The 22073-nt window shown below is 42.2% G+C and overlaps 1 protein-coding gene across 2 annotated transcripts in view; it reads left to right on the top strand.

The window, feature by feature from the left end:
• The window catches only part of LNX1 (ligand of numb-protein X 1), a 74679-nt gene that overhangs the window by 40042 nt on the left and 12564 nt on the right, over positions 1-22073 (top strand). For both annotated transcript variants that reach the window (XM_005415491.1, XM_005415492.1), the window contains 4 exons: positions 1067-1222; positions 9991-10193; positions 11771-12142; positions 18432-18569. In XM_005415491.1, the coding sequence (XP_005415548.1) occupies positions 1067-1222; positions 9991-10193; positions 11771-12142; positions 18432-18569 (869 nt within the window). The remainder of the gene's footprint in view (positions 1-1066; positions 1223-9990; positions 10194-11770; positions 12143-18431; positions 18570-22073) is intronic.

The raw sequence follows: 22073 nt of genomic DNA, 5'->3' as shown, positions 1-22073 counted from the left end.
AACAACAGTCAGGGACAAGCTGCATCAGAAGATTTTGCCTTGATCTTTCACCTTGTGACACTTCACCTGTCTCTGGTGAGTGTCATGTTTGAAAAACAAGGCCTGGCCAAAGCCAGAGTGAGGAGTGTTAATGGTGAGTTCAAAGCATGTATTTGAGGATTCTGAAGCTAAAATGGAAAAAGCCCACCTTGTGTGCTGCCAGTTGCATATTGGTAAAATGGATGAAGGGATGAAGAAAAGACTAGGAAATGAGAAGCATTATCCTTTTGTTGTGCCAGGGTTTGGAGAGGTGAGGAAGAGTGCAAGAACAGAGCACCAGAATTTCAATAAATTCTGTCAGTTTTATTGAGTGTAGAGGCCACAGTCTGGTTTGAGGGAATGTTGTATTATTAGATTACAATATTTGGCTAGCATGCAGAGCTGGAACAGACAGAACAGCCACAGCCATGAAGACATCTTTAGCGGGATGGAAAAGAGTGATATGTTTTGAAAGTATTATGACTTTTCTTTTGTATTGCTGTACCTGAGTCAGAATATGTGAGGTTTTGATCCCTCCCGCCTGATAATATTTGAATTTTTTGACATGAAACAGTTGGCAATCATTGGTGGCTTTAGAAGAATTGCAGGGTTTTGAGACAGAAGTAGTAGTGGGGATTTTGTCAAGAAGAGTTTTTAATGACTTCCAGCTTTTTTGGTCAAACATGTATAGCTGTGGAAGTGCAGTGCTTCTTCCTTTTATATGTATTTTCCACAGAATTTCTGCTAATTCTGTCTTGATGGAGGATTATTCTTTCCAAAGCTACCACACATGGGAGATTTCTCCATGTGATTAACAAAACAGACAGGAAGGAGGCAATTCGAGGGTGTGGGACTGAGGTAGGGTGATTGTACCCAGATTCAGGTGGGTGCAGCCTTGAAGTACCAGCAGACTCAGGGGCAAAGGTGAAGTACAGGCAGCCCTGATGTTGATGTTGCATCCCATCATATGCCAGGGGCTGCAGAAACGCTGTGGTTCTAGAGCAGAACTGCTGGACTGTACTGATTTGGTTTTTTCCTGCTGTTGCAGCTCGACACTTTGAACGTTCTACTATAAGAAGCAGATCTTTTAAAAAAATAAACAAAGCGTTCAGTGTTCTTCGAAGGACAAAAAGTGGAAGTGCTGTTTCCAACCAGACTGACCGGGAAAGGGAGACTGTTGGAAACGCTGCTGCTGGAGAGGAAGGTAATGTTTTGTTCATCTTGTGCTACCACTCAAAGGGTGTAGGGAGCCCTGTCCACGTGGGAGCTGGATATGCACAACTGACGTGCCTTTCATGTCGTGGGCTGTGCGTGATTAAAGCAAACAAACCAGAAAACACAATCTTTCCTCAGTTTCTACTTTCAAAAGATGTTACTGACTGGCAGGCAAGAATATTGCTGGGGTGTGTGGGACCTCACGTAGGGCTGTTCTGGTAACAGCCTGCATGCTATAGCCAGCCCAGGATCTAGCCCATGAGATGTGGGATCTGGGCATCTGGGATCTATTACTGGAGCTGTCATTGATTTGCTCTGTAATTTTGTTCAAGTCTCTCCATTGGCGTGTGCCTGTCCCTCTAAAGCAAATGGATCACCATAATCATACTTTAGAAGAACTTAATGAGTTTTGGCTAATGTTTATGAAACACTGGAAATTCCCAGTGGGAGGATGGTAAGGAAGTGCGAAGTACTGTAATTATTTTGCATTTCTGTGGGCTCCTTTATTACCTCAGCCAGGCAGGTGATGAGGTAAGAATGCTCTGCTCTTAAACAGCAGGGAGAGGCAAGTTTGTCTGATGTATGTCAGGGATGAGGGGTCTGGCAGGTAGTAACACTTAACATTTGGCATTCTCAAAGCAATAAGCAAATGTTACTAATCAGTTTGGACCATAATTATGAAACCAACAATGGCATTCATGCATCAAGAGGAAGTGATGATAGAGTGGGAATCAATGTCTTAATCAAGGTCTCCACTCACCTTATTATTCCTTTGCTTGATGCCTCAGCACCTCATGTCTCTTCCCAGATCAAATGTTCAGAATGCAGGCTTTAAGAATACAAAATATTAAACTTCTTTTTGCTCTGTATTAAAATTCTCATTGAAACACACAAAATAAGCACAAAAGGCTGCCAAATACTACTTTCATGCATCATTGTGATGCCATTATGAATAGTGGTGAATTGGAGGACCGTGTTCAATATTCTTCTGCTTTATTTGCTCATTCTTTCAGGAGAGTTTCACTATGTTACTGTGGTACTTACTCTCCTACTTCACATACTTGCTGATAGAGCCAAAATGAAATCTAGTAATTCAAAATTGTGAACCTTCTCCATTAAAGGGATGGGAATATACTCCTTGACCTGGGAAACACCATGAATAATTTTACTATATTTTAAAATAAATTTAAATAATTTTTATTATTAAAAATAATATCCTTTTTTTCCCAAGTAAAATTTTACAAGTTGTTTATATCTCTGAGCAGGTAGATAGATTTCTCATTCCATAACAACTTTCAATCCACTGTGAGCAAAAGCTTGCCTTTTTTTAGAAGGAGTGAAATTCTCCATGCCTCAAGTTCATATTTTTCAAAAGACATCCCTTCAGGATGATATACAGACCACTTTCTACCTAGACATATAGGTGACATTAGTAATAGTTCCACTGAAATCTTGGCTTCATGTCCAGGGCGTGCAAATAATCTGGATGTCAACAGCACCTATCCAGTAGCCCAGTGCAGTCCAGACGTTTGCAGAAGCTAGCAGAAAAGTGTGAAGATGTCACTGGCCTTTACACTCCCAGCAAATGAAAAGCATTGCTGTCTCTGTAAGGGATGTGTAATGGCAATCACTCCAGGGCCCCACTGACAGTGTCAGGATTGTCAGTCTCTCCTTGGCTCTGCTTGTGGTTTCATTCCTCTGCACCCAGCACGCCTGTAAACTTCCAAATGTATTCTGCTGCACTGGAAAAACCAGGTAGGCATATAATTACTTAATAAGCAGTTACTCTTAAGTATGAGATCACAGAAGCTGGGTACCTAAATTACTTTATTAATTACATTTGCAAAGAATGCCTTTTGATTACACAGTTCTGGAAATTGATCTTTAAAAAATGCAAGCAAGTAACTTGAAGAAATACAAATACAACTTGAACAAAGATTGCAATTCAGTCCTTTGCAACAGGTGCTTTGTGTAATGGCATCTCAAAGGCTTTCTCTGTTTCTTCTTGGAGGCGGAAATGAATGTACTTCTTTCTGTAGCAGTTATCATCATCCTGCCAGCTGGGGGCTGGTTTTCTTCTCCAGTTCTGTATGTTTTCTTCTTTTATTTATTTTTTCAAACCTCAGCTGCTCTGAGCAGTCTGCAGCTAGACTTCTGATCAGAGCTGTTGGTCTGTCTTTAAGGATAGCTGCTGTATGCTCTGCCCTGTGCTCACTGAAAGTCACACATATTGAAGAAAAGGGAGCTATGCATATCTGTGTCACCATTGCCACTGTCTCACCATTGGCACGCCACTCTCCTGGGAATGGAGGTGCTCCTGTGGGGGTGGATGAGGTGGTTCCTCGTTTCAGAGGTCCCCCCATCCCGTGGGAAAGGTGCTGCTGCCTTTCCCAGAGTTTCACAGGTTTGTGTCTGGGACCATCTGAGAAAAGACCTGAGCCATGACTCATTGCCCAGGAGATCAGGCAGCACTTCACCACCTCTCTGGTGACCACTTTCCTCACCAGGTTTAGTCAGTCCACGGGCTGAATAAAGTTGAGACTATACCAGCCTCACAGAGTGAATAAGGTCCTTCTTGCTGAAAACCTCTTCTTGATAAAGGAGAGGTAAGATCATCCGGCGAAGTTCAATGTATCATTCATCTGACTCCAGTTTTCAGAATACCCCCATCTTAATTCACATGCCTCTGTTTAATCTGTTTTGCCTGTATTTTGGTCAAAGGAGCTCTGAGAATGAGCGCCATAACAAGTATCCATGTATTAACCTTCAGCAGCCCTTCATTAAGGGTGTGTGGGTGCATTTAACCTGAAGCTGCTATGTTTGTTGAGCCAGTGCTCAGTTGACTCTGAGGGTACAAGACAAAATTATAGTTTCTGATGAGGGAGAAAAAACATTCAAATTCTTCTTAAGTTGAAGCTGAATCTAGAACTGGTTTTGGAAAAACTGGCACCCAGGGAAATTGCATAATATGGTGTATAAGATCAAATATGTTTCTGTTATAATTACAGCAGAGAAATAGTTACAGTCGAATGCTATCTTATACCTGGAGCTGGTAGCCACCCTGAACTGCAGAGATTACTTCATTATTTATGTTTATATCCTGTGGTTTCATTTGTTTAAACAATGTTATATGTGCTCATTTTGGATTTAAATTATTCAGGCGTTCTTTGTTTCTCTGTTTTTGTGGCATTTTGAGTAGAGAGTTGTTAAATGTCTAAACCAAAGAAAATATTAGAGGTGAATGAAAAGTACAGACACTAATGAGAAAATATTTAGGGGGAAGGAGCTGTTAAGATTTTCTTATTTTTAATACTTTGTTATTTGTAAAATCCTATGCAAAGAAATGTTTGTCTGTAGGCAGCACCCAAGCTTGTGATATTTATCTGAGAGCAATTTCATTAACAGCATTTACAGCTACAAATAGCTTTCCAGGTCTGAAGTAGAAGTTTAGAAAGTTTAAAAGGAAGAGTTTCATTCTGAGATGTGAGGGATGGTGACAGGGACATGCTTAAGGCACTGATGCATTTAAGATGTAATGTCTTCTGACTAGATCTACTAGTGTAAATGACCTTGACAATCTACTTAAATGATAAAATATCTCCAAACAAAGTGTGCTTCAGCTTTGCTATGCTTATTTGTATCACTGTGCTCTTAGTTTGGCTTTACACCTTAAACTGAGTTCCAAGGACTATAGATATATATGTACTCTTTACTCAAACTGATCTACAAATACAAGTTGTGAACCAGCTAATGTTTTAGGAGCAAAGAATTTGCAGGTACAATTTAAAAAACTTCCTTACAGTTTGAGAGTAAAAGAGTTGTGGTTTTGACTTCCAAAAACGTTCATTGATTTCATTTTGCAGTCAAGCCATTGTAAAAGGAATTTAATTTAGGGTTGCTTGAGGATGGCAAATGTTTTTCAAAGTCAACCTCAGTCTCATAGTGGATGCAGTTCTACCATCTGGCATTGCTTTGCAGCAGTCAAGACCAAGGCAGTCCCAGCAGGCACTGGCAGAACCACAGAACACAGAACAGGCTTCCCTCTTGCACTGTTCAGTGTGAACCCTGTTATATTGTAGATAGATAGATAGATAGATAGATACATACATACATACTAGAAATACTTCAGTGTTTGGAAAAGTACATGAAGAAAAAGAAGGTACATGAAACACAGATGGTATCAACTATTTCATGGCATTAAGGCTCTCTGTCTGCAGAAAAAAAAGTGGTTTATCCAGCCCCAGGACAAGACAGCACAGCCCAACTTCTGTCTCAGGAAGGCTGCACCCCACAGAAATCCCACACTGTTCCTATTTTTCTCAGATCTGATTCAGTTGCCATTCTGATTTCCCGAAGCAGCTGTTACAGAACTGGTTCAAAGTACTCTGCTCTGGAATGATGAGCCAGGCAATTTCCCGAAGAAAGATTGTCTCTGTAGCACTTCCTCTACTGCTGACTGATGAATTTGCCTGCTGTATATGAGAGTCACAACTCTTTAGATACACAGTCAACCCAGAAACAGTTTCATTTTAGTTCTTTTGGGGCTCCTTTGGTGAGAGGAATGTCCAGAAGCAAGAAGAGAGATTAGAACTGGCATCACCTTCTACCTGCCCCTCCATTGGAGAAACATCACTGGGGAATTAATGGAAGGCATTAAATCAAAATGATGGCAAACCTTTGGGAGAATGGCATGATAAATGAAAATCTGTTGGGAAAGAAAATTTGCAGAATAAAGTTCCCCACCAGCACAAGGGCATGTGATACTTACAGACACTTTAATTTCCCAAGACTAGGTTACACAAGCTTAATTTAAATTCTGGTGTCCAGATGCTGGGAAGGATGAATGTGTGCTGCTGCAGATGGTCCTATTTGTGGGGGTGAGCTGGCACATTAGTCAGGCTGCCTGATCCAAATGAAGACTTGCAACCACAGATACAAGTTTTGTTTACAGTGACCTTTGATTAATCTGGACTCAAGAGTCACAGCAAACATTGCACATTGTCACACTGTCCCTGGGAATGAAGGCAGAAGCTACCCTTGTGGCAGCACTGTTGGAAGGAGCAAGATGTGCACAGAAGTCAGCAGAAACCTGAGCACGGAAGGAGTGCTACCATTAAATATTATAAATTGTGGGGAAAAATAGTAAGCATAGTTAAAATTTTGTAGTACTCTGTCATGGCCACTAAGTAACAAATGCTCAGTGTCCCACATTGTGCCAGATAAATGGAGTTCACTGTGCAAAGTTGGTCTCTCCTGTGTTGTTTACCATAAAGTAATGTGTGAAAGTATTGATAACATTGGACACTAATATTAAAAGAATACTGCTTGAGAAAAAGCCCACACAATCTTTCTGAATGCAGGTGACATTTTATTATATTAACAGATTCAGAATGCTCCATACAACCCCCCGTGACAAAACCACAACATTCTGTGGGAAAACCTGGAAGAATCACCAAAAACAAGACAGAAAGTTTCCTTCTTTCTAGATTCAGCAGCTCTTCGATATTTAAGGACTGGAAATATAAAATGGTAAAGAAAGGTATGCAATACTCCTGGGTTTTCCTGCTCTGGAAAACCTGACCAAAGAAAATGGAGAATTTTAAATAAGAGTGTAAGGGCTGGAAATGGAGTCTGTGAAAATTGATACTCCAGCCTCACAACAGAATGTATATATGTCTAAGAGGTACAAGCCCTCAACTCAGTTGGAGTTGCTTCAATTGGGCTCCTGAGGCCCCAGTCATTGTAAGCAACCATGTGCTAAACCAAGGTCCACCTTTTCTGGATATGGTCTATACATTGATAATTCAATTTGAAGACATTGCTTTCTAGACATGGCATCATCATGAAATATGCATGGTAAGTTTTCATCAAACTGCACACAATGTATGCAGGTTTTTTGGTGAAAAAGCAATTATGAATTTTCTTATTTTAAAGAAGTGTATTTGTGTACTTTATATATTTAGATTGCCACACTTACTGTTAATTTATCAAAATAGGCATTAGGTAAATAGGTTAGTTTATTAAAATTGGCCTTTTACTTATGACAGTCTAGGTTGTTGAGAATCCAAATCTCCATGTAGATGTCTGGAATGAAAAGAAGAGGCAAGTCTTCAAGTACGAGAGCAGAAGTTAATGGATCATAGAGGAATTATTAGCTCATCTGAAGAGAAAATGTTTCTGTTTATTATGTATATTTGATAACACAAATCAAATGAAGACAGGAAGTGAGGCAGTACCACTTGCTAATATGAAAAGGTGGCATTAGAGACTTGCAGATTGGCAAAAGAAAAATGTCTTGGAAAGATTTGGGTTGTTGTAGACTGCACATTTCAGAAGGAAATTAGACATTAAAAATTCCTCAAAAAAAATCTGCATAAAGTCATATTGAAAGTCCGCCAAGTACCAGTGCAAGACTTAACAAACCAGATAAAGGCATTGTTCAAAATGCAAAGAAACCTATTAATGTTTATATGTATGTAAATATGTAGGTAAGTCTTGTACAAGTATAGAGACTTGTTCACTGCCACATTGCCGTGATTTTGCTCTGGGATAATTGCAGGTTGAAGTAACATGAGAGTGTCAATAGCTTGTTCAGTCCACAATTCTCCATGAACAAGAAATACAACTGGATAATTCCTTTAGAAGAGTTTTTAGAATGAGCTATGGAAAAATGAACATCAGTGTCAAAAAGCGTAGTTTGTTAGGATGTGAAGTGAGTCATCATAATAGGTCTATTATAGCACTATTTTGGTATCTTCAATATATACTTGTATATTCATTTATTTGCATGCAGGGAAGATCTAAGTGTCTGGATTTTCATCTGTATTTTTACACATAACCCTTTACAGATAAGCGTTATAGCCACACTGAAATGTGCATGCTTTTTCTGATGCAGGGATCAGGCCTTTGGTGATTTTTGAGGAGTATTTGTATTGTCCAACTTCAAGTACCCCACTGAGATGCCAGAGTTAATTGCCTCTTTTCTTACACAGCAGTGGAGAACATTTGGCACCTCCAGGGGTGATTTAGCATGGGAATCGCTCTCTTTGGGTGCCTGTGCACTACAAAGGAAGTCAGAGCAAGTGGATCACCAAACTGTGCATTTGAGGCCTGGATTTAGATCACGTGAATCTGCCCTTTAGACTAGAGAGAATTGAGCAAATTACAAGCTGAGCAAATAGCATTTAGAAAGTAGAGGAGCAAGGGGGAAATGAAGCACCTTCCATTCCTGAAATATTAAAGTTGCCTGCAAAACTGAAGTAAACCTGTATTAGCACAGAAACTGTTATTACAAAAATAAATGGTTGAGTATTAGGTTGGTGAAGGCTGTGTAGTTATCTAGACAGACTTTTATTGCCTGTCAAGTCTGTGTAAAACCACGAAGTCGAAGTCTGTGCTACTGGTAGGTGCTTTTTACAGACGTGGAGGAGGACAGCTTCCCACCCTGAAGAGCATATGATCAAAGAAGTGGTAAGGGATGCAACATGGTGTTTCTCAATATATTCTTCCTGTTCTTTTTTTCCCCTTGCACTCTCTCAAAAGGTTTTGGTGCCTTGCTGGTTTGTTGCCTGCTAATTCTGTAGTAGCAAATATTAATTCTATCTCAGATTCTGGTCTATGAAGTTTCATTTTTCACTTAACTACTATTTATTAACACTCATACTTTCATTTCTAAAATAGGTTATTGAAAAAAATATTAGCAGTTAAGTTTTTGACTTACAGGTTTGTCATATAACCACTAGATTGGATTCACATGCAAAAAGTTTAAATGCTTTCTCTCAGCTTTGGGGAATTCAAAATAATTGAAGGCCGCTATGCCTGTGCTGGAAAATTCACTGCTGCTTTTACTTCAGCTTTACTCACTGCTGAATATGGATTAAAATCTTGAATTGACCTAGAAGAAAGGAAAGTATTAGTGACATGCTGTGAAATCAGACATGCCAGTTGAAAAGTAGGGTTTGGAAGATGATACTCTAATCCAGCACCTTTTAAATACAAAAAGGACCCCTGCCTACCATTAGTCCCTCCTCCCCACAGCCAGATTGCCAGGGCCAGCAGAGATCTTTCCCTCCAGGTGCTTTGAGCATACTGTGGTTTTAATAGACACATCACAGTAAGAGTCACTCATTCCTACTTCCTAGAGTTAAGCAGTGATGAAAGGACAGCGGTCTGGTAGGGAAACTACTGTGTGCTTTGGTTTGTCCAAACCTTCAGTTTGCTGCCTTTCTGGTAGCCAAAGATAAATAAAAGGCTTCCTTGGATGTCACAAGACAAGAGCCCTGTCCTCCACTGTGCCACAAAAATGGAGAAAACAGGGCAGCCTGAGATGCTACCAGTGAGATAGGGTTTACAACCCAGCACAGCAGGGATGGATGTTTGTTGAGGTGCCCATGCCCATCTGTTCTAGGGCCAGCAAGAAACTGTGGCCTGGTTCTGAGGTGTCTCTGGTGACCAAAAATATATTTGATTCCCTTAAAATATTGATGTGTATAACTGTAAGTACATTTCATCTGTCTGTATTACATCAAAGTTTAAGGCTGTATTTTGTGGGGGAAAAAGAAGTTTGAATATATTAATTGTAGAAAGTTCCCTTTAAGTCTATTCAGCAAGCTTATCTATTCTTCCCACTTGGTATGAATCAGACACATGCATAAAACCTAGCTTGACTAACTGGCAAGTACTTGAGGTTGTGCGCTGCATGTTTCAACAAAGCAAAGCTGTGTTGTCAAATAAATACCTTACAATATGCATTTCCAGGTTTTCCCAGGCTGTACCACCTGATTCCAGATGGGGAGGTTACCTGCATTAAGATCAGCCGCACCGACCCCCACGAAAGTCTGGCCATTAGGATCGTGGGAGGCAGCGAGACCCCTTTGGTTCACATTATTATACAGCATATTTATCGAGATGGGGTGATTGCCAGAGATGGACGATTGCTGCCTGGAGACATGATACTAAAGGTACAGTACTGTGGACGTAGGAGATAAAAATATCCTGACAAAGAATGAGATGGTTGAAGTCCATCACAATGAGATTTGCAAAGTTGCATGCAGAAAGCCGTTCCGAAGTTCAGAGCACCACCTGTAAGGCACTATGATCTCCTAGCTTTTGCTGACTCCAGCGGTAGCTGAGGACACTTGAGGTGTGCCAAGGTTGTGCCATGCTTTCTGCTTTATGTCAGACAGACTTGGCCAAAGGGATTTCCCTTTGGAAAGGGATCACATTGTGGGCATACTTCACTCTAGCAGTGAATAAAAATGCTTCTGGATGGTGGCTCCCAGCAGCAGCTGCATAGCATCCATCCCCAGCTATGTGTGAGGGAGCCTTTTTGTCCTGGTGCCAGCACAGAGCAGCAGAGTTAATGACACGACTAAGACAAAGCTGTTCTGCAGGGCACATCCAAACTGCACAATGAAGCTGTGACTGTGGCATGGATGGGCCCAGCCTAGCTCTTCCCAGCCATGGCTGACTGCCCAGGATTTGCCAAGGATTCCTGTGAATTTCAGCCCCATCCTGGTGCAGCTCATGCTGTTTGTGGTACCCAAGGTAGCAACTTAAAGGTAGCTGAGCTGTCTCTCTGGGTGCAGTCCTCCCCACCAGACTGCAGCAGAACAGCTCCATTGTTCCCACATGGGAAAACTGCAAAAGCAAACACCAGCCAAATGCTTTTGTCTGTGCTGGGGAGTATTTCTCTTACATTTTGGAGATGTTTCTTAATACTTAAATGGTTCAACCTGTGCAATGTAAAGCTACATGGAAATATCTTGTCTGATTCAGGTTTTCTAGCCAGTGATGAAATACAATCTTGCAACTGGTTTTCATTTAGCAATATAAAGTGCAATGCCTAGTCACTCTTACACATATGAACTTGATGGGATTGACTGGAAACTCTTTTTTCCTCTTTCTTTTCCTCATCCAAATTTAAAAAGTGGTAGTTATACAGTTTTATTCCCATCTGAATTAAATCTTAACCTGGAAAACACTGAGGAAAAAAAGGAAAGTATGACTCTCTAGTGTGGTAAATCAGCATAATTGTTAGTAAATATCCAAGGCATTTAAACTTCTATTTGAGGCTCTTTCCTTCTTTGTAGTTAGAGATTCGTTAGTGAAGAATTATTTTTTTTACTGTACCTAGAACAGCTGGGAGATAAAGAGAAGAAACAGCAGGAAAACAGTGGGAGTGAAAGGAAAGGCTGGCAAGGCAATTTGAAATCAGAAGCCTGTGGAATAAAATTAAGATATATGAAAGGATATTGGAGCTTGGGAAAGAGCAATAAGAAAGATGAAAACTAACATGTTTGTCTGGAGACTGTCAGGGAGAGAGGAGAAGAAAAAAGGACAGAAACTGTCTGTGCAGAGCATCCTTTCCTTGCGGGGAAGATTGTTCTGCGCCGCAAACTTGGCCTCGTGTGTGACACAGTTTGAAATAGCACATGTCACTTCATATGAAGACACCTGTGTATCTAGATCTGCCCTCCTCAGTGCCAACTCAGAACAGACCATCTTTCTGCTGCTGATTTACACTTCTCTATTCCAGGTAAACGGCATGGACATCAAAAATGTGCCTCACAACTATGCCCTGTCAATCCTGAAGCAGCCGTGCCACGTGCTGCGACTGACGGTGCTGCGAGAGCAGAGGTACCGGTGCCGGAACAGCAGGCTTTCCCTCGATGCTCACTGCAACAGGGATGACAGCTTCCATGTAGTGCTGAACAAGAGCAGTCCGGATGAGCAGCTGGGGATAAAGCTGGTCCGCAAGGCCGACGAGCCGGGGGTGTTCATTTTCAACCTGCTGGAGGGCGGCATGGCCGCGCGGGACGGGCAGCTGCAGGAGAACGACCGCGTGCTGGCCATCAACGGGCACGACCACCGCTACGGCAGCCCCGAGAGCGCCGCGCAGCTCATACAGGTTTGTCCTGCACACTCTGACCACGGCGCTTGAGCTGGGCAAAAGCCAAGCAGTGGTTTTTCACCGTCCATTGCAAAGCAAACAAACGCTGAGTCTGTGTATTTGGAAGAGGGGAGGAGTCAAGATTGGAGGGGAATTTACTCCTGTGAAAGCTCCTGGGTTTTTCTGTGGGGATGAGTGGGAGCATGAGGATGGACTCCTACAGAGGCACCTGCTACCATCAGGTTTTGGAAAATATAGATCAGTGCAAACATCTGTATACTCTGATCATCACCAGAGTGATACCAGCTGCCAGAAGGCATGCCAGCCTGCACCCTGGCAGCACTGGTTCCAGCAGAGTCCTGACTCCTCTGGCTCAGGAGTCACAGTGCTCTCTGGTTCAGGCCTGGAGCAAACCAGAGTAGCCTAAGGCAGTGGACTACCACTATAAGGTAGTCCACACCTTGCAGATATTTCTACCTAAATCCCGTCTATGGAAATCCAGATGTTTTGGAAAAATGGATCTGTAGTTATTAATCTCTGTTTAGACTCACATGGATTACTAAATGGGTGCTAACACAGAACTGTCAGATGAAAAAAAAAAACCATGCTTTTCTCAGCTGCAAAATTGGTCAGCTTCTGCCTAATTTTCCCTCCAGAACCAATTTGGGATTTTGTTTAGAGACTGTGTTTTTAGAAAACTTCAACATAAAAAGCAAAGCCAAGAATCTTTTGTTGATTTTATCTCATTTCTATAGCTGTTATGATACTTGTGCAATTTTGAATTTCATTTGGAGGCATGTAGACTGTTCACATATTGAAGAAATTCATGGGCTTCAGTAACAAGATGTCAAATCAGGCCAGCTTCTTCTTGCTGATGAGTATAATCAGGGTAATACCAGTCAGACTGAAATAAACAGTCAAATCCATGGATTTTGTAGAAAGGATTTCTGTGTTAGCATAGATTCATAGTTGGTTGTAGCCAACTTTTATTGTGAAGTTTATAGCATAGGTGAAGAAAATGTCATCCCCTTACATAATGCCAGTTGTTGAAATTCTGGTCCAGCTTCTTTCTGGATTACCTTATGTAGCTCAGTAACTGGGAACAGAAGGCAGAAGGGGGATGGTTTAAATTCCCTGAGGACAACAAGTCTGGAATGAAAAAATTTCTAAAATATTATTCTTGGAACAGTTCTTTATGGCTACAAAACAAGGCATCAGTGCTTCATAAGCAAAAAACACACAAGATGAAACAGAAAAAATTACTAACAAGAGTATTCACATACAAGTGTTTAAAAGTGCAACCAAAGCCCTTATTGGTCTCCAAAGAGTGGATGTTAATTATAATAATGCTTGAAATGCACACCAATCCTTGGGAATTTAAACAAGCCCATCAAAGGGGAAATTCAGGTTTCCAAACAGCCAGGATTATATTGCATTGATGTGAGCTCTACGAATCACATTTATCTAATGCAAAATTGCTGGAACCTGTGTCTTTTTTGTTATGTTTTTCATCAATTATCATTTGTCTTTCCTATTTCCATGTTATGCCAGAGAAAAACCTTTATACTGAAGCCACAGGTGTTTTGCATTTGCTTCTTACAGGAAGGGCTATTTCACTGTGTCCTCTGATTTCTCAACAGCATCGTTCCTGCCTGTTGAGAGCTCAGCATGCCACTTGCAGTGCATTGAGGTCTTCTAATTTATGGTGGTGAGAGCTGAAAATACACCATCAGTTTCTTTAAAAACAGAACATTCACTAAAAGGTGCAGTGGCTTCTTAAACCAAGCACAGCAGGAAGACTGTCAGATTTCTGTGTAATCTGATTATTTTTGACTTTTAAATAATGAATAATTGAGACAATTGAGGCCTACAGAAACTATACAATAGCGTATGTGAAGCAGTTGCTAATCAGTAGATTAAGTGTCTGGCTGTTTATAAGCTCTAAGCTCTGTCACAAGAACTGAAATGAAGAAAATGTCTAAGTGCTAATTAGGAATGTGCACACATCATAACGCTTGGGAATTTGCTGCCTCCTGTTTGTCACATCATCTTAAGCCATGGCCTTGTGTCAGAAGTAGCACTTTGAATCTAAATAACAAGACATTCCACATCTGTTTTCCATGAGAGTGACAAGGAAAGGTGCAAGGTAACAGATAGGGGGTGCCCATGTGAGCGCATCAAGCCAAGCTGCATGGGCTGAGTCAGACTTTACTGAGCCCAGATGTTCACCCTCCTCCTCACCTCCTTCCCCCCATAGTTCAGAGCAGCTGCTAGGAACAGAGGAGCAGCTCTTCTACCCAGCAACTGCCTCTGACAAGCAGGCTGTGATGTGGAGTATATCTGTGCTCCATCATCCCAGTGAGACATGGGGCAGCTTCTGCCAGGAGCAGCCCTGCTGCCTCTTTCTAAGATGCAACTACCCACTAGATGCTCAGAAGTTTCCATTGTGTCTCTGCCTTCCTGCTTGATTTGCTTGGCTGTAACTGATTTTAATTCTAGTAGAGTGTTTCAGCTCTTACTTGCACTTGGTATCAAAGCTCACCTCCTTTCTTTAATTTTGACTTCAGCATAAAATACAGAGAAAGAATTGTGGGAAAAGCTGCTGATAAGAGGGAGGGAGAGATCAGAATGAACCAGCAATAAATAGTCTGATCAGTAGAAACATTAATGGGTTTTCATATGTATGTAAATACAAAAGCTGTTCTTGTTGTTTGGATAACTTTCTAAACACTCTGACTTCTGAGAAACTACTGAGCTTGACTGGCCCGTAGACAAATGTGCCATTGCAACAGAGGCTCTTGTTGAACTTTTGCTAGTTGTTCTTTGAGAATTAATCATGTTTTACAACCTTTCTCTAAATAACCAGCTTTGAGGCTTACCATGTGGCAGCAGATAAATTTCAAAAAGAAGTTGTGTTAAGTTGAAACTGTTCATTTTAGAGAAAACTGTATTTTCATAGGGCCACATGCCCTGAGGAGGTTTAATCTTGTGTTGTTCAGTTCCACCTCAGTCACATTACAAACTAGGGACCAGAGTGGTTTCCTTTCTCCCAACACACAGAATTCTGCTTTTGGGTACCAGTTGAGTCCAGAGTCCATGAATTAATATTCCATAAAACCAGATCTGTTAAAAATGCCTAGAAAGTTATTTTGAAATATGTGTGTATGCACTAAATTATATATTATTAAGCTGTGAAAATTTGAGTTTCTAGTAAAAAAATAGCATCCCCCAAGGTATTGGGAAGGTAACAAAGACATGCACATTTTTTACTTCACTGAAAATAGCATGGCTTGAACATATATGTTTCAAGCTTGAAGCTGGAGGTTTAGGAGAGGTAGGTTGTTTTTTCTTAACTAAAATGACATTTTTCCAAAGCTTTTTTAAACTCTCAGCTGGAGCTATTGAATTCAGCTCCAGAAAGGACAAACCAAGCTATAAAAACAAAATTCCCAGAGGCTTCCTCCGGCTTCTGTTAATTGTCTGTGGGAGTTTGATTTCAATATTGCAACCGGATCTGGGTTTGGTTTTCAGCTGCTTTTTCAATGCCAGCTTTGCTTGGAGCTTCTCCCCAGTGAACTGTGCTAGCAAGCCAGCCAGGAGGTCTGCAGCCCCTGGGGCGGTGCTACCACCGAGCATTGCAGCTGCAGCCCCAGGGCATCAGGCTGTGGTATGTGGAGTATATCTGTGCTCCATCATCCCAGTGAGACATGGGGCATCTTCTGCCAGGAGCAGCCCTGCTGCCTCTTTCTAAGATGCAACTACCCACTAGATGCTCAGAAGTTGCCATTGTGTCTTTGCCTTCCTGCTTGATTTGCTTGGCTGTAACTGATTTTAATTCTAGTAGAGTGTTTCAGCTCTTACTTGCACTTGGTATCAAAGCTCACCTCCTTTCTTTAATTTTGACTTCAGCATAAAATACAGAGAAAGAATTGTGGGAAAAGCCGCTGGTAAGAGGGAGGGAGAGATCAGAATGAATCGGCAATAAATAATCTGATCAGTAGAAACATTAATGGGTTTTCATATGTATGTAAATACAAAAGCTGTTCTTGTTGTTTGGATAACTTTCTAAACACTCTGACTTCTGAGAAACTACTGAGCTTGACTGGCCCGTAGACAAATGTGCCATTGCAACAGAGGCTCTTGTTGAACTTTTGCTAGTTGTTCTTTGAGAATTAATCATGTTTTACAACCTTTCTCTAAATAACCAGCTTTGAGGCTTACCATGTGGCAGCAGATAAATTTCAAAAAGAAGTTGTGTTAAGTTGAAACTGTTCATTTTAGAGAAAACTGTATTTTCATAGGGCCACATGCCCTTGGGAGGTTTAATCTTGTGTTGTTCAGTTCCACCTCAGTCACATTACAAACTAGGGACCAGAGTGGTTTCCTTTCTCCCAACACACAGAATTCTGCTTTTGGGTACCAGTTGAGTCCAGAGTCCATGAATTAATATTCCATAAAACCAGATCTGTTAAAAATGCCTAGAAAGTTATTTTGAAATATGTGTGTATGCACTAAATTATATATTATTAAGCTGTGAAAATTTGAGTTTCTAGTAAAAAAATAGCATCCCCCAAGGTATTGGGAAGGTAACAAAGACATGCACATTTTTTACTTCACTGAAAATAGCATGGCTTGAACATATATGTTTCAAGCTTGAAGCTGGAGGTTTAGGAGAGGTAGGTTGTTTTTTCTTAACTAAAATGACATTTTTCCAAAGCTTTTTTAAACTCTCAGCTGGAGCTATTGAATTCAGCTCCAGAAAGGACAAACCAAGCTATAAAAACAAAATTCCCAGAAGCTTCCTCCGGCTCCTGTTAATTGTCTGTGGGAGTTTGATTTCAATATTGCAACCGGATCTGGGTTTGGTTTTCAGCTGCTTTTTCAATGCCAGCTTTGCTTGGAGCTTCTCCCCAGTGAACTGTGCTAGCAAGCCAGCCAGGAGGTCTGCAGCCCCTGGGGCGGTGCTACCACCGAGCATTGCAGCTGCAGCCCCAGGGCATCAGGCTGTGGTGCCACCAAGCATTGCAGCTGCAGCCCCAGGGCATCAGGCTCCAGATGTGTTTGTGGGGGCTTCACGTTGGATACTGAGCAGTTCCTCCAGTATAACCTGAGAGCAAGCAGGCAGGAGTGCCTCTGCAGACTGGTCATTAAGAGCCCCTTCTTCCTGGCAAAACAGCAAGGTCTTTAGCCTAGAGAGAAGGAGATTAGAGGATTAATTTTTAAATCTTCTGAGTATGATTCTATAGTTCTGAGGTTATTGCTACACTGTTCTTCATTTTAGTTTAGTATATTTGTTTGTGGCAGGCATCTATGATTTCTCCGGGTAAACCCCCTTCCCTCTCAGCTTTATCTTTGCATCACTGCTGTCCTCAACAGATTCATATGAGCCTCACTGAGGGGCAAATGAAGCCGTTTGCTTCTAAGGAAACAGTGCTGATTCAATAAGACAGAAAAAAACCCCACCTGTACACAGAATTAACACTAATATCAGGCAAACACACACAGAGCCCCTTTAACAAACAAACATAACCTCAGTAGAAGCATTGCAGCATCTCTCAGGCTTGCAAGTATTCTGACTACCTTGTGAAAAAAGGCCTAGAAGTTCTTTGAGCTTGGGTTGTTTGCCTTGAAGCTGCTCTTCCTAGAGTGAGAGTTTGTGAGCTGCTTTCCCATCCTTAACTTCATTACCCTGTGTGCTTGCTTATGCCCACCCTCTTTCTCTATGCTCTGCTGCAGTAGGATTTTACTTTACTAAAGAAAATACATTTTCTCCCTTTCTTTAAGCTTCCTTACATTTGTCATGCTCATTGCATGCAGGTGGACTTAATAACATTGTTTATTCCCCCCTTTCACTGGGCAAGGCCTAAGCACATCCCTGGTTTCAGGGTTAATTGCAGCTTTTTCAGCTTTCCCATCCATTGGGCAGCAACAGCAACAGCTCTGGTAGTCTGCCTGTCTCTCTACCATGGCAGGCAAATTGCTGCTTTGCAGTGGTGTACACAGGTGTACATGAGAGCTGATCAGAACTCACTGTGGTAGATCACTGCTTTCAGCCAAATTTGGGGCAGGTAGAAAGGATATTTTAGAGTTAACACCAAATTTTCAAGAGCAATATTAAGTAGCTGGCAGTAAACTTTAATGAACTTCATTGACCCGAACTGATGCACTGCTTTATGTCACAGCAACCCCATTAATGGGAAATCCAACCAATGTTTAAGTGGTTCCTGCATTTCCCAGGCACTCTGGGGCTGAGGTGCAGGGTTTGCTGCCCTGGGGCCGCGGGATTCACAGTGTGCTCTCCCCGCAGGCCAGCGAGAAGCAGGTTCACTTGGTGGTGTCGCGGCAGAGCCGGCAGCAGACCCCGGACCTCCTGCAGGAGACGGGCTGGGCTTCCAGCGCCGGCGGCTCCCAGCCCTGTCCCGCCGAGAGAAACAACGCCGGCAAGGTGAGGGCACTCGTGTGCTGTGTCTGCCGTCCGTGGGACAGGGGAATGGGAGGGCAGGAAGTGTTGCGTGTCTGAGGGTGTGTGCTCTGGCTTCTGTCACTAGAAAAAGCACATCTTACTCGGCAATGGAAACACAAAGGCTGTGCCGCTCGTTATCTATCCGCTGGTTCTGCCCTGACTCTGCCTGGCATGGGGAGGGGAAGAGAAGGCAATGGGCAGTGCTGGGCAGGTGCTGATGTGCAGCTGTGTCCTGGCCATGGCCACAGGTCTGACCAGCAGTGGGAATCTGCAGAGCACAATGAGCTCCAACAAAAAGAAAATTTTTTCCGAAGTTTTTCGATCTGTGGGATGGTCTTCAGACAAAAAGCTTTCACATGCTGGCCCGAAAAATTCTCATAACCTACTTGAAAACTGTGGTCATCATTAGGCTGTTGCTCATTTATTAAAATGCCCTGGCTGCTGAGAGCATGAGGACTTTCTGTGGAGCTTTAGACCCAAAGCATGTTTGTTCTGCTCTGGCAGCACCTGGAACTTGCATGGTGTGGGGTCGGCAAGGGCTGCTGTGTGCAGCACCCCGCCCAGGGACACAGCACAGAGCAGCCATCTCACCCAGATCAGGCTGTGGTTACCACACTGTGCCCCAGCTGTCCCTGTGTACCTGGTCAGAGTGTGTGCTCAGTGCATCTACACTCACAATATTCTCTTTGCCTAAGGCAGAGAGATGCTCATCTTCAAACAAGAGGTTTTAAGTAGGAACCAATGCAGTTAGAGTTTTGAAAATATGTTTTCTGGGCTTGCTCAGTGTTATTCTTTCCACTTTAGACAGAGCAAGGCATGTCCTTGCAGGAACTGAATTTGTTCATTTCACTAAATTTGAAGTCACGTGTCTGGCTAATTTACATTAATCACCCTGAGTGTCACCACTTATGCAAACCCATGCAAGCTTGACCCTGGCCACCGGTGCCAGGGGTGTATCAGGGAGGTGTGCAGGCAGGGCTTAAGTTCATCCAGTTCATCCTGCTTGATGGATAGCCAGTTGTGTCCTTAAAGGGACCTCTGGACCAAATATCTGGTGCACAGCTGTCAGCCAGGAGACAAGTCTAGCTCTGGATTTTACAAATGTTAAAATATACCCGTTTTTGCAGGTCTTTTAAAACTACATTATTCAGTGTTTTTTATGTTAAAAATGCTAGTATATATTTACATATTTTTAGTTTTCCTTTCCCACAAAGTCACAATCACAGCTCTTATTAGGTGGGACCAGAGTAGCAGGAGTTAAAACAGAAAGCAGGCAGTGTTCAGTAGCTACGACCGAGTAGCAAGTAGTGCCCAACTAATCATGCATCCACAAGGCATGACTTTCTACTGAAGCAATGATTTCCTTAGGAAGATATGTGTAGGACAGCAGTTAGCTTGTGTTGGTACTGTGCTCTTCCTAGGGAAGATCCAAGCACCTGCTAACTCTGCCATGTAGGTCTGAGTAATTAATTGATACCACATGGGATTATTTGGGAACACAGCTTGTCTCTCTCTGCCCTGAGATCCTCATTTTCTCTTCCTGTACCAAGAGATGTTGGATGGGAGTTCTTGGTAAGTCCCACAATATTTTGGGTAGCTGTGAGATTGAAGGCACAATGAACAGTCCTTTAATGAGCAAGTGCTATAAAGACTATTGAATCATCTCTTGTTGCATAGGCCACAGCTTTTAGGGGGATTTCCAGTTTTCCACAAGAGATGAGTACTGCATAAGCACATGAGTGGGTGTACTGCTGTGGGCTTCTGTCCAATGCCACCATTTGGGCACTTTCCAGGGAAGATCACAGGCAAAAAAAGAAAACTCTGAACTGTTCCTACCTCCCTTTAGCTTTGTGTGTACATAGTAGAGGGCTTCTATCGGAGAAAATGCTCTGGCAGTAGATCAGCAGATCAGTACAGCCAGAAGACACAATGAGCTTCAGGCACTGTGGACTTTTGGTCTGACACAAACATTACTGGAGTGTTAGTTGCCCTTTTATAGGGCATGACTGAGTCAGTTTAAGTATTTCATGATGTTTTGCTGAAGGTTTAACTGAATGTAATTTGCAATTCAAGATTTTTAAACTGGCTTTGAAAGATTAAAAAATGTTATTTATTTTAAGTAGGCATTACTGCAGGAGCAATGCTTGCAAGCCTAGGGCCTGTACAGTGTCCTAATGCAGGACATGCTCCTGCCCAAAAACCAAGGTAATGCTTGTTGGTCTCACTGTCAGGGGAATCTCCCATGTGTGTGTGGTCTGATGGGTCTGCTGCCTACTCCTATCAGTGAGATTGCTTTATTACATGTGATTAATAGAGGATTGCTAGCTGCCTTGATTTCTGGCTAATTTTAAGGCATTTTTTGTGCCCTGAGCTTACTGAGGAAAGTGATATTAGATGGTCAGGAATGCTCTCTTTGAAAGAAACTGCTCTCACTGTAGAGCATGTATGTATACATGGGCTGAAATCTGCTCTCAACCCGTGGCTGTATTCAGCAACATGAACAAACTAGCTTCCAGCAGCCATCTGGCTCGTGCAGTGGCTCAGGAGCCACTTTGGGCCAAGCTCTTGGCCTCAGGACAGCCAACCTCCATCTGTACAGCACGGGGAGGTGCCTCTCTTTCAGGCCAGTGGTGACCAGCCGTGTTGCCCACAAGGTTCTGGATAAGAAGAGGATGATCTCTTGTGGCCATGTCCTTCTCTGGTGGTATATGCCAGGTGTATGGTGTGCCAAGGGATTGGTCCTGCCCAGGGTCTCGTGGATCTGTTTTCCTCTGTACAGAGACTGGGGAAGCACAGCCCAAACTGTTCTGGCTGCTGCCTGGACTCAGAGAAGAGATGTCACAAACACTTTCTTGTGCAGCTGAGGTTGTGAAGCCAGGCTGTAACACATAAACAGGCCTGGTTCAATTCCTTTGAAGTCACTGGGAGCTTTGCCATTAATTAAATAGCACTTGTTTTTAATTGGAACTGTTTTCTTATTTCTTCCAAATTAATTGTCTAGTACTTAGGGCGAAGAAAATGTTGCTGGAGCAGGCAATATTTCCTGACCATATGAGCAGGTTAACCTTCAGGTGAAGTACATTTTCCAAACAGACACAGCGATGTTTTTTGCCTGCAAGACACGTGTCATGGCTTTGATGTTGTGATAATCTGCTGTAAATATTTATTTTCTAGTAAATATACAGAAAAGGAGGAAAAAATAAAAAGAGGAGGAGATGAACTGTTATGTTTTTCTTCTCCTGACCTCCAAGGTTGCTTCAAAATGACAGAGAAGGACAATTGTTTAGAAGAGAATGCACTGAAATGCAGTCACTGATAAACACTGCCTTTTAACTGGTTTACTTGCTATCGATTGTACCTCCAAGCAAGTTCTACGTGTGTTTACTAAAAAAGGCTTTACTTTCCTTTCATCACTGCCTTCCTCTCAGTCAAGTCCCCCCAAATCCTTTCTCTCTGCAGCCATATAAAAAATGACTTGGGAAAGAG

Source organism: Geospiza fortis, unplaced genomic scaffold (assembly GCF_000277835.1).
Source record: "Geospiza fortis unplaced genomic scaffold, GeoFor_1.0 scaffold40, whole genome shotgun sequence".
Taxonomy (NCBI): Eukaryota; Metazoa; Chordata; class Aves; order Passeriformes; family Thraupidae; genus Geospiza; species Geospiza fortis.
The sequence above is the reverse complement of the archived record's forward strand: the minus strand, read 5'-3'. Positions and strand labels throughout refer to the sequence as shown.